This window comes from Solanum verrucosum, unplaced genomic scaffold, assembly GCF_900185275.1.
Source record: "Solanum verrucosum unplaced genomic scaffold, falcon-dt-bn FXZP01000067.1, whole genome shotgun sequence".
Classification (NCBI taxonomy): Eukaryota; Viridiplantae; Streptophyta; class Magnoliopsida; order Solanales; family Solanaceae; genus Solanum; species Solanum verrucosum.
The window spans coordinates 1,738,343-1,752,098 of NW_026020175.1; the positions used below are offsets into that span (position 1 = coordinate 1,738,343).

Below are 13,756 nucleotides of genomic sequence, written 5' to 3' on the forward strand. Positions count from 1 at the left end.
ATGGAAAAAACAAGGCTAGTTGTATTGCTTTGCTTCATAGTTGTTATGGCTCAAGGTGTTGAATTAGGTCCCAACGCTGTTGAAAAATGGTTCGATAAACTTCCTCATGCAAAGCAAAAGGTAACTAAATTTCATTTCTATTTTCACGACATAGTTAGTGGGAAGAATCCAAGTGCAATTACAATAGCACAATCCAATATGACTACCAAATCCCCAACTTTGTTTGGTTCTGTTGCAATGATAGACGACCCACTGACAGTTGGGCCAGAGCCCAACTCGACAATAGTGGGTCGAGCTCAAGGGATTTATGGTTCAGCTGATCAAAATGAGGCTGGCCTTCTCATGACCTACAACATTGTGTTCACAACTGGTAAGTATAATGGTAGCACACTGAGCGTACTTGGTCGGAACCCAGTATTTAACAAGTACCGTGAGATGCCAATCGTTGGTGGTTCTGGAGTCTTTCGGTTGGCTCAGGGAATCGCTACTGCGAAGACTTATTGGTTCAATTTGACCAGTGGGGATGCTGTTGTTGAGTATAATGTTATGGTCCTACATTACTCACATTAATTTAATTTGAATCTTTGTTTGTTGGTATTTATTTGTAATCTATTTTGTGTGAAGGATATAAATATGTGTTTTGATCAATGAAATAAGACATTTGGTGATGTTTTGAATATTCAAACTGATGACTTGTATGAATTTATCATGAGTCAAGGGATCAAGTCCTTGACTGAATACAACTAAAGTAAATGATAACAGTAACTATAAGTAAAGAACACATGATATTTTTAAGTGAAAATTAATATGCTCAAAGGTTCCTTTCGATTTGTCAGTAACATCGATGGTACCAAGTTCCTCAATCGGTTTGTCAATCATCAAAATTAAGACTACATCAATTTTTTTTCCTTTTATGATGATGACAAACTTCATCCCTCCTAACACCAAAAATTTCCCTCTTGTCACGAATTCATCGAACTAGGGCAACACTATCCTGAGAAATAAGAGATATACAAGAAATAGAAATATCAAGGCAAGTCTCGACTTCATTTTAGTTCGGAATACTTCACTTTGAGTTGTATTTCATCTTTTGAGTCAAATTTTAATGTTTTTAGCATGAAATTAATCTAATCGTACATTAGCTCATAACCAGAGGCAGAGCTAGATGGGGGTTTATGGGTTTGGACGGACAAACTCACTAGCTTTTCCGTAGACACTATATTTGTATTAAAAAATTAAATAAATATATATGTATATTAACTTGTGCACCTCCTAATAAAATTGATCGACAAATTAGTGGTAAAAAAGGAGTGGTGAAAATGCTTTTCATACTCGTGTTGTGAAACATACTTTGCAATATTTTTCTTTTTCGTTTTAATCAACAAAAAATTCTCTTTTCCTTTTTAAAAGAAGCATACTTTACAATATTTTCTCTTTTGTTCTAAAATTTAAAATCTCCAAACTCCTAACTTTGATTTCGCCTCTCATAACAACAATTATCCTAAAGAAATGATTACCTGTTGTTAGTTGTCATGCTGTGTGCAAGTGGATCAAGGTCAAAGTAATCATCGTAACCCATATTATACGAGAAATTAAATAGCCGCCTGAAACTGCAGATTAATGTAATGTATTTTAGAGACAACAAATACCTAATGTATAGGCATCTTTCCAAAGGATGCATGTTTGATATTTAAACGTAAATATCAACTAAAATATTAATTTGACAAAATTATATTTATTACTTAATCTTAATTTTTCTTCTCTCCAAATTTATTAAAGTGGGGTAAAAGTGAAAAAAAAAATACAATAATAAAGCTCGATAATGAAAAAGTGAGGTGGCATATCTATTAGGCAACATCACTATTTATCTTTTTTCTTAGGATTTTTTAATTTATCTTATAAGAAAATATTTTTAGTGACTATAAATTTTTTCATTATTGTCATTTATTTTATTTCCTTAGATGCTTCGCTTCAATCTATTAATTATATATTTTCTCTTTTTTTTTTAATCTTATATCAGACAGTTAGATTTTTTACAACAGGAATCAAAGAATTATAGTAACAAGTGGAAAATATTTTATTAATTTGAAAGAATCCTTTTCATTATAAACAAATTTTGGATAAGATTTTTTTTTATAATCATGATGTTCGAACAACTTGCACACCTTAACTAATCTCATGAGTATTTACTATTTCTCACTAGAAACATAGGTAACTTTGAAGGTTATTAATATAAGGTAAATGCGAAATTTTGAGTGTTTCAAATGTCATCTTTCTTTCTTTCTTAAACTTTGTTGCTAGTCAAACTTTGAGCTCTGAGTGCTATATTGTTGCCTTCAACAATATTTTTTATCTGTCTTGAGCCTTATCAAACTGTAATTTCGCTAGGTGGGGAATCAAATCCTCACTAATAAGATAAAAATTTAGGTAGTCAAACAACTGAACTACTAAGATAACCAAGTAATATTGCTAGTTTTTGAGTTGGAATACTTTATTACTAGTATTACTAGTTGTTGAGTTATAATACTTTGTTGCTAGTATTTAATCATCCGTCTTGTGTTTAAGTGCGCGTTTAGTCAAGTATTTAAAGATGGAAAAAATCTTATTGAGAACTTCACCTCAAAAATAAATTCTACAATGTGTGAATTTAAATTTATTCAGAATCTAATGGGAGTATCGAACCTCCGACGGAAACCAAATAAAAGCATATGGAGCTGAGAATTAAGTTAATCCAATATACCTTTTCTTTAATTTCTGGCTTAAAAAAAGAAGTCCCTGTATGTAATTGCTAAAAACATATCAATAATGTTCTTCCAAGTTTTCGACTTTCCTTTTTTTTTTCTCCTCTCATATAATATACATCCAATCAAGTTTAATTTTCAAATCAGGAATTTCCTTCTTAATTAATGAGATAATTTCAAAAATTTCTTTTTCAGATTTAGTTTCGTAACACAATAGCGTTTGTAGGTCCTAGGAAAAAACTAGTGTAAAATTCTACAAAGTGGAGTTTGAAGAAGGTAGAGCGTACACAAGTCTTACCACTACATCTTTGAAGTAGAGAGATTATTTTCGAAAGACCCTCGGTTCAAGCAAATCAAAATATATTTTAAAGAAGTTCTTTATTTCTTTTTATGGTCATACTTAAGGAATATATTAAAGTTTCTTTTTAAGTATTAAGTTTTAGGTTAATTTTTTTTCAAGTTTTTTATACTATAACTTTGCCTACTATTCTATAAAACTTGAATAATATTACTTAATCTTTATATCAGATAATTAGATTTTTAATGACAGGAATCAAAGTATTATATTGTAACAAGTGAAATTAAATATTTATCTCTTATGAAAATACTATAACTATAAACTATACTATAATCATGGAAATAATACCAAAAATATTTATTTTTTCCATACTAAGGTAAAATAAATCCACTTTATCCATCTATTACCCATAGAGCCGTCAATATGGGCTAGGCCTGTTGGGCCGGCTTGGCCTGACTCGGGATTTAATAGGGCTGGGCTAAAAATTTTGGAGCTCATTTAAAAAAAGGGCTTTTCAGCCCGGCCTGAATAAGTCTGTTGATTTGTGGGGCTTGAGAAATATAGGTAGGACTGGCCCGTGGACCTATAAAAATTAATTAAAAAATATAATATAATATTAAAATTTAAAATTAAAGAGATCCAAACTCAAAATCTATTTAAAGTTTTTTAGGAAATCACTAAGTATAGAAGTTGCATCCACCATGAAAATGTCTAAACACTTGTTGCTACTCGAAACTGGTTACATGGTTTTTCTCAAACTGATAATATATTTTTGTGTACATTTAAATATTATAATTCTCAATTTAGTTATTTTTTAATATTTAACTAATTGAAACCGCATATAAATTGCAGATGAAAATGAAGATGTTAAGACAACCTTCCCACAAGTTGATTCAGATATGCTTTGATGAAAATGATCATGAAGTGTTAGATACACTATAGGTTTCATGAAGTGTTAGATACACCATAAGTTTTCATGATTTTTTAAGGAGTTTATTTTTTACTTTTTTATGGTTGAAATATTGTCATATTTTTTGTGTTTTATTGTGATCATTGCAAAACAGTTAGGTTAATATTTCTATTTAGATATTTATACTTATACTTGAAAAAAACTTAATAAATATTATAAAGATGATTTTATTTGTGGATTTGATTAACAAGTAGTAACATTAACACCATGTAATATTGTTTTGTCGATATTTATGATAATATTTTTAAATTATAATTTATAATTTAATTTAATAATTATAATAAAATATATAACTTTTTAAAAAGTGGGCTTGCCTGGCAAGCCTGTAGCCCACGTACTTGTGGGTTGGGCCGACCGTTTTCAGGCCCACACCAAAAATGGGCTAGCCTGGCCTGACCCGTAAAATGTCAAAGCCTATATGGGTTCGCCCAGATGGGGTGGGCTAGGCCATATTGACAGCTCTAATTACCCAACACCATTATTTTAGGTGGTTAACCATGAAAACCTAATTAGGTTGATCAAAAGCTTTTATTTTTTATTTTTGGTTAATAGAGATATTTATATTAATTTATATAATAGCATCACTACAAACCAGGTGGCTACATACAGAATTAGTTGTAGGACTAAATACATCAGGGTAGTTCATACATTTACTATTGATTCTATTTATACTACTACTTCTGCTAATACTAGATACACCAGGGCTATTGTCAACCATCAAAAGTTTTTTCTATATCTAATTTGCATACGATTTTTTATTTCAGAGAATTTAAAAAAATTTAAAAATAAAATAAAATTAATGTAAAAAATAATTTAAGTGAAATTGAGATTAAATAAAATATAGGAGACTTGTAAGAATAAAATCATAATTAGTACTACTTTAACATTTCATATTGCTTATTTAGAAAAGCTCAAATCTTAACAAGTATCTTTTCTATTCTTTATAATGCAAAAAGTTCTTGAAGTCTCTCGAATACTATAACTCTGAAGATTAAATTGAAAATAATAATTAAAAAAATAACTATGAAGTTTTATTTTTAATGCTTTTTAACTACAAATAAGGTTTCATGTTAATTTTATATTTTTTTTCATATGAATTGGGCTATAAAAAATGTCGACGGTTAAAACAAAATTTGCTTGATAGAAATATATCTTTTTTTCTGTATAATAATGTAGAGATTAATCTCCAGCTTATTTTACATATGACCAATTTTGTAATAATACATTTTTTTCTGTTTATAATAAATTTAATGTTTATGCTTAGGTGATAAAAATATTCCCTGGCTTGGTAGAAACAAACAAAAAAGGATTAAATGGAATTTTGAGAAAAATCTCTTTGAATAATAATAAATATTTACTAAACTTTCTCAAGAATATAAAATACTTCTATAAAAAATGAAAGAGATTATAAAAGACCATTATTACCATAATAAAGTTGACAAGTTATCATAAATGTGCATACTATTTTTTCTTACTAAGATATAATTTTATATAATATGGTTACTTTTTTTAACAACTTGTTCATACATTCATTTTGAAGAAACAAAAAATATTAATAAAAACAAAATAACTTTTCATAGGTTAATTCGTTTATTTATTCATAGAAGTTTGAAATTTATAACTTGTAAGATGTATGTTGTTTGAAGTATGAAAATTGCACCATGAAAATTGAAAGTCATTTGACTTATTCATTTTAATTTTGCACGTAGAAATATGAAATCTTTTTATCATAATTAAATCCGTATGACTATCATTTCTTAAATTTAGTGAAGTTTATATTATTAACAAAAGTATTTCTAAATTTGTGAGGTAATAGACATCTATTAAGAAAAAATTTAAGGACATAATTTAAATCATATTTTTCAATATTGTTCATTTGTAATATCATACTCCATCTGTCCAATAATAGTTGTCCATCATTGACTTGATACGGGGATTAAAAAAAAGTAAATGATAAGGTAATTTTTTCAAATCACCCTTATTAAATATAAGTCATCTAAATATTGAAAAAATGAATAGTATTTAATAGTAGGGGTAAAATAGACACAAAACGATAAAAATATTCATTGATTTTATAAACTAGACAAGTATTGATGGACATCCTAAAATAGTATAGTGGACAAGTAAAGATGGTCAAATCAAGGAGTAAATATAATTTTATAAGGGAAAATTCCTTTTGGCCAGTAAATTTGGCCAGAATAGTAAAATAACATATTTCATATACTATGTGTTCGCAACAAATTTTCGTAAGTGCTGAAAATCGACTGCAAGCAAAATAAATAAAAGAAAAAATGTAATTTTTATTGATGAATCTTGTGAGTACCATTCTGTTGTTCTCTCTGGATTCTTCTCTCCTAAACTTCTTTGTGATTCGAGGGCCTTCAGTAGCGTATTTCTCGAATGTAGGATGATGTAGACCTCCTTGAGATGTATTTGATCTTCGGGAACGTCAGGAAGCACTTCGTCGTTGCAAGTCGATCTCCGGGAAGAACTCTGTTGACCACTCCTTCGAAGAGCTATGTAGTTGGTGTTGTAGCTTTCTCCAATTGCAGAATGCTTGTTGAAGAGTCTTCTTGATCCCTTTAGAATGTCATGTCCATCCCCTATTTATAGTAGTAGCGGGTGGACAAGATTGCTTTTGATTGGCCAAAGGATGTCATTTTGACACTTGGCATGTTGTGATTGGTTCTTGCACTTGATTGGGACTACCACCTCATTTGGACAGGTGGCGCCGCCTTATTGGTCTTGGATTCCTAGTCACTGTGGCATGAGTTTGGGCTTCAAGGTGAAATGGACTTATTTATTTGTAAAGCACAAATTAATCATTCAGCCCAAACGAACATGGATTTAATTCAAATTTCGTATGAATTTAACCTAATACAATTTATGTGTCTACAAATTCCCCTTACTTCGAGACTTGTCGACGTGTAGGCTTGCCGAAGTTTGGCGACAAGACTTGAAGTATTCATGAATGTGTTTTCATTTTTTGAGACTTGTCAACATGTAGACTTGCCGAATTTGACCTCGAGAGTTGAAGTCTTTCATGAGTCCAACAATATTACTCTTAAGACATTTGCTTGACTCCGTTTCTTACGATGAAACAAGTTGCATGATAGGGTCATGTGCAACTCCATTTCGATGTGCACCTAAGAACTTTTGTTATTTCAATCCACTCAAGGGAAGATATGGAGGACTCTCTCTCGAGAGGGATAAGCAAATTAATGTGACAAAGTTGTATGAATTTTAAATTCAAAAAACTTTCACCATAGACTTGAATACAAATTTGAACACCAACACTTAGGGTGTCACACAAGTCCTCAAAGTTGAATTTAAAATAAAAGAACATAACTTGATTTGCTTCTTTCTTTTTTTTTTGCAAACCTTCAACTTGAAAACAATTGGTAATTTAATAATCACACCAAATTTTCTTTCCTTTGCTTGATTTTGTAAGAATCATTCTTGAAATCTTAGGACTTATTATTTTCCTTTGGAGTGCTAGCAACTTCCATTTAGATGAGTAAGAATTGATATGATTTACTTCTTCCAATTTTACCAAAGCTTTCCTTATACAAGAAATGAAAATTGTTCAAAAGAACTTCTATATAAGAATCTATCATGTACAAAGGATTGATCAGATAATCATTGAACAAAAAAAATTCTCCTAACCAAATCAATGTGGAACTCCAAATTTGATGTCTTCTTTTCTCAATTTCGTGCAGTCCCACCAAAATCTCATTTTCTTAGTGTAGAAATTTCCGAATGATGAGCGGCCTATCCAAAAATCAGTGTTAAACACCTTTGGGATTAACATGAATCAATCTTTGAAGTTGGTCTTCAACTCTGACAATTCTTCTATTAATTATGTGCAATCTCGCCAAAATGTCCTTTTCTTGGTGTAGGAGCATTCAAACGATGAGTTACTTGATTCTGGAGAAACTAGACTTCTAGTACTACGACATATCCAAAAAATCAACGTTAGAAACCTTCAAGATTGACGGGAATCAAATTCTGAAGTCGGATCCCAAATCTGGCAGTTCTTCTCACGGCTATGTGCAATCTCGCCAAAACATCATTTTCTTGGTGTAGGAGCATTCAAACGATGAGCGACTTGATTCTGGAGAAACTAGACTTCTAGTACTACGACATATCCAAAAATCAACGTTAAAAACCTTTCGGATAGACGGAAATCAATTTTTGAAGTTGGACCCCAAATCTGGACCGTCTCCTCACAGCTATGCGCAATCTCGCAATTTTCTTGGTGTAGGAGCATTCAAACGATGAGCGGCTTGATTCTGGAGAAACTAGACTTCTAGTACTAGGATATATCCAAAAATCAATGCTAGAAACCTTCCGTATCGACGGAAATCAAATTTTGAAGTTGGACCCCAAATCTGGCAATTCTTCTCACAGCTATGGACAGTCCCGCCAAAACATCCTTTTCTTTGTGTAGAAGCTATCAAATGACGAGCGGGTTGATTCTTAAGAAAATAGACTCGTATTACTGTGGCATATCCAAAAACCCATGTCAAACTCTTCCTGAATTGACAGAAATGATTTTTTGAAGTTGGTCTTCAAATTTTGCCGTTTTCCTCACAGATTTGTGTCTTTTAGATTTTCTTGTTTCTCTTTCTTGCAGGTAACGGTTGTGGTTGCATCTTTATTTATGCATTGACATATATCTTAAACAAGGAGATTGATTTTCAAGATCCAATTTGGCCGTAATTCAAATCTTCGTGCTATTAGCACCGCTATGTCGAACAAGATTGTTGCGCTGCTGCATATGTTTGCCACGCCATATTGAAGGGTCATGTACTTACTACATGTGTTACCGAAAGTAGATCAACCAAGAAAAATTGAAAACTTCATGCAGTTGACACCGATGACTCCAATATTTTTTTCCTGTCATGTTTTTGAAAGAGCCTAAATCACCTAAAAATGCATGAGTTGTTCACATGATCGGCGTGGAACCACTCGTCTCATCCTTGTAATATTGGCGGAAAACTTGCTCGAGGCATTCACCTTCCTTGCAGCCTCGATAGAGAGAACTTGTCACCTCTATTTTCATCCCCTTTTTGCGGCTCCACGAGAGAAACATTTGGAGTACTTTCATTTCATTTCCGGCGAGAAAGCACACAGCGTGAGCATGGTGAGAAAAACACTTGGTGTAGGCCCTTAAACAACAACGAACAGATTACGGATAATCTCATGCTTCAAGCTTCATGTGGATCAACATCTTTCTTTCAATTTGAAGAAGATCTAGGACCATTCTTATGCCTTCTTGAGAAGTACACAGAGCTCTTTTTTTCTCACAACTTGTGATTCCAACTTTGCACACATTTGCATGTATATTTATTTTCAAATGTAGGAGCAATGAAATTGCAAGACACTTGATCCAACGGAAATAGAACTTAAAGTAGATCGACGCTGAACCATTTGATGTATCACTTCCTTACTTCTTGAAAATAAAGGAGCTTGGAGCGGTCCCCTTTTTGGCAACACTAGAGATAATCTTTCAAACTTTAGCGAGCAAGTAGTTGGTGGCCATCATTACTGCCTTGTGAAAAAATAAAGTTTCGAGTGTAAACATTCCGCTCTTGGCGAGAAAGCACGTGGTGCATCTTATCCTTGAGCCTAGCGATGAAGAGGCTAAGAGTGACCGTATTCCATCTGGCTTGGAGAGATTGACATCACAATAAGCCCTTTCCGACTTTGGTGAATACATACTTGGCACATGTCCGTTCCCAGATGAATGAGCAATTGCAATCCGCTTGATCCTTAAGAAACAGAACTCAACCTTGATTTTCTTTTTCCGTTGGAAAGACGACTCAAAGAACTACACAATGTGTAAGATCACGGCCAAAGACTTTGTGGATTGGTACAAATATTGTTTCAAAGACGGCTCACGATTTTGCCTCGCTCAACTCTTCAACTTTGAGTAACTTTAGGAGAAAATCAATAACTCGGCGTAGGAGCCTCGAAATGATGTGATTCTTATTTAATTGGAAGCATAACTCATAGACATACAACATATGAAAAAATCACAGCCAAAACCTTTACGGATTTTCACAAATATGTCTTTGAAGTCTGCTCAGTTTAATTTCGAAATCTGATGGTCTATTTCACATCTTTGAGCGGTCGTGGTAGAAACTTCATAACTTGGCGTAGAAACCTCTGAATCATGAGCCGAATTTTACATTGCGAAGTAGACTCCAAGAACTGCAATATATGTGAAAATCATGGTCAAAACCTTTGCAAATTTTTACAAATGCGCCTTTGAAGTCAGCTAAGATGTCTTGCTTAACTCTTCTCATTTGCTCATTTGTGACGCATTTGAACTCATGTTCTAGCTACATGATTTTAAAGAGCTAGTGTGATGATCACGCAATGCCACCAAACCCCCCTTTTTTTTACTCATGTGACTGATCTTAGAGTGATTACTCCAAGCGCCTACGTACCTCGGTGAAGAAGATCAAGTCATATCGTAGTTCAAGATGATGAGTTCTATTTTTTTTATTTTTTTTTGGGCCGTACACAGTTTATACTCATGCGGGCCAGGAGTAACATGCAGTTTATGCTCATACCTTAAGGAGCGTTATAACTTACAACATAGGCTCGTACGTCTAGGAGTGTTTCAACTTGTAGTTTAGGCTCGTACATCAAGGAGCATTTCAACTTACAGTTTAGGCTCGTACGTCAAGGAGTGCTTCAACTTGCAGTTTAGGCTCGTACGTCAAAGAGTGCTTCAACTTGCAGTTTAGGCTCGTACGTTAAGGAGCATTTCAGGGAAGAATTTCATCAATGTAACTGTCCTTCTAACCTTTTGTGATGAAGCATTAATGTACCTTGATTTGGTGTTGAATTTTATGCTTTCGCATTATTGAAGCTGATTTGTACTTGATTTCATGTCGACTTTTGAAAGTCGGAGTTTCGAAGTCCGTTGATGCTTTTGCAAGCGATCAAAATCCAAGTATTGTCATTTTTTTTATTGGAGAAGTCATCTACCTTGGATGTGTTTGTTGTTTTCTTCAAGGCGGAAACTTCAACTGGTTCAAAGCTCCCAAACTATAATATGATGACACCTTCTTCAATTTTTGGCGATACTACATGACGTAGGACTTCTGAAATTGAATCCTTTTTATGATCAAGTTTGACACTAGCATGGTTTATCTCAGCTGTCTCAGCATCGTCAATAATTATCTTTCCCTCTCGTACCAATGTCATGATCTTTTACTTCAGAATGAAGCATTTGTGGTGTGATGACTGATGATGCGGTGGAATTTGCAATACATAGGATCATCAACTTTATTGGATTCTTTGGGTCGCTTTGACTCTGGGAGTGCAATGACTTTCTTGGTTAGCAGCTCATCAAGAATAGCAGGAACGTCAGAGTCCGAAAAGGGATACTCTTTTGCTTGTAACTCCTTCAAGGTAGATTGATTTTTCACTTCTTGCGTTTGGTGATGCACCGCGATCTCTTTCAACTTTTGTCTCGTGGAGGCCTTTAGAAGTCGTGGTTACCGACATGGACTCATTAGTTGTGTAGTCTAACGACTCTTTGAATTGTGTGTCTTCTTTTCTTTGATCAAAGGCATGCAATATCTTTCCATGGCTTGCAATGCTCAACTCCATGTCATGAGCGCGTGTAGCTAATTCTTCAAAAGTTCGAGGCTTAATTTCTTGAAGGATATATACAAGGCCCCAATGCATTCCTTGTATACAAATTTCAACTACATAGATTTCAGAAAGTTGATCCTTGCAATCTAAGCTCAACATTCACCAACGATTGATGTAGTCCATTACAGGTTCATCCTTACTTTGTTTTGTGTTTGAAAATTCCATCATGCTTACTGTACGACGGGTATTGTAGAAACGATTGAGAAATTGATTTCCTAGTTACTCCTAACAATCAATTGATTCAGGCTCCAAGTCTGTATACCAATCAAAAGCGTTCTCTTTTAAAGAACGAACAAACTGCTTGAGAAGAAGATCACTATGTGTACCAAAACTTCTACAAGTCTCGACAAAATGGGCAATATGTTGCCTTGGATTTTCATTTCCATCAAATTGTTGCAATTTTGGTGGTTGATATCCAATTGGCATCGGTAGACCCTCGATTCGCTTAGAATATGGCTTTGAATATCCTAAGGAACTTTGTGGTGGGCCACCATATTGTGCTTTAATGGTGTTTGTGATGATGTGTAGTTGTTGAACTATTAGAGTAGCCACTGAAGCAGATCGATTTGCGCTTTGAGAGTCAATTGGCTTGGTAGGAGAATAAATATCAAGTTTTTCTTGTATTCTTAGAATATGATGTGACTCTCCAGAGTTGTAGAGATCTAACTTGCTCATAAGTTGGGTAATTTGGAGATTTTTGTCATCAATAGACTTCTTCAAGGCTTCAATGGTTTGCTCCATCATTGCGAACTTCTTTTTCATGTCAGTTGCGTCAATCATCAAAGAGTTAACCTTTGTTGAAATTGAAGAATTCGTTGAATTCTTATATTCACCAAAGTTGAAGTTAGAGTGAGAAAGTTCATCGAACAACTTAGATGCGATGTTTCCCCTAGGGATTGCAGTTTTGAGTGTTATTTGAGACTTGATCTTTCTTGCCATCTCCAAAGAGGTAAAGTATTCAGATCTATTTGAACCACTAGTCTTGAACTTAGGTAGACTGACTGGACCAGCATCACTAAGATCAACAAGTGTGGCAATAGTAGAATCCTTGCATGATATCTTTTTGAAGGTCATTGCAAAGTTGAACTTGTAGTTTTATTTTTACAAAGGAAAAGATGAAGAGCAGAATTGGTCCCACTAGGCGTGCCAAATTTGTTCGCAACAAATTTTTGTAAGCGCTAAAAATTGACTGCAAGCAAAATAAATAAAAGAAAAAATGTATTTTTTATTGATGAATCTTGTGAGTACAATTCTGTTGTTCTCTTGATTCTTCTCTCCTAAACTTCTATGTGATTCGAGGGCATTCAGTAGTGTATTTCTCGAATGTAGGATGATGTAGACCTCCTTGAGATGTATTTGATCTCCGAGAACGTCGGGAAGCATTTCGTCGTTGCAAGTCGATCTCCGGGAAGAACTCCGTTGACCACTCCTTCGAAGAGCTATGTAGTTGGTGTTGTAGCTTTCTCCAATTGCAGAATGTTTGTTGAAGAGTCTTCTTGATCCCTTTAGAATGTCATGTCCATCCCCTATTTATAGTAGTAGCGGGTGGACAAGGTTGCTTTTGATTGGCCAAAGGATGTCATTTTGACACTTGGCATGTTGTGATTGGTTCTTGCACTTGATTGGGACTACCACCTCATTTGGACAGGTGGCGCCGCCTTATTGGTCTTGGATTCCTAGTCACTGTGGCATGAGTTTGGGCTTCAAGGTGAAATGGACCTTGGATATGAATTTAATAAAATGGACTTATTTATTTGTAAAACTCAAATTAATCATTCAGCTCAAACGAACATGGATTTAATTCAAATTTCGTATGAATTTAACCCAATACAATTTATGTGTTTACACTATGTTATTTTACCTTTTTGAACATTTTTACCCTTTTAACTTTGGGAAAAGGGTCTGAAAAATACTCCAACTTTGGCCGAAATTGTTGTTACGATACCAAACTTTATGGAGGACCTTTTACCCCATACACTATTTAATAGTATATTTTAAAGGTATATATGTGCCCACGTGGACACATTACTATTTATAATTGTACAATATTTACGATGTCCACGTGGGCACATA

The 13,756-nt window shown here is 33.7% G+C and overlaps 1 protein-coding gene across 1 annotated transcript; it reads left to right on the forward strand.

Annotated features, from left to right (window-relative positions):
* LOC125828884 (dirigent protein 22-like) lies at positions 1–570 on the forward strand. The gene has a single exon (XM_049508202.1). It carries the CDS (start codon positions 1–3, stop codon positions 568–570), a length of 570 nt encoding a protein of 189 aa, XP_049364159.1.
* Positions 571–13,756: the final 13,186 nt, after the last annotated feature.

What these genes read in the sequence shown, in the direction of transcription:
- LOC125828884 (XM_049508202.1), top strand. Translation starts at nt 1, where the DNA reads ATGGAAAAAACAAGGCTAGTTGTATTGCTTTGCTTCATAGTTGTTATG.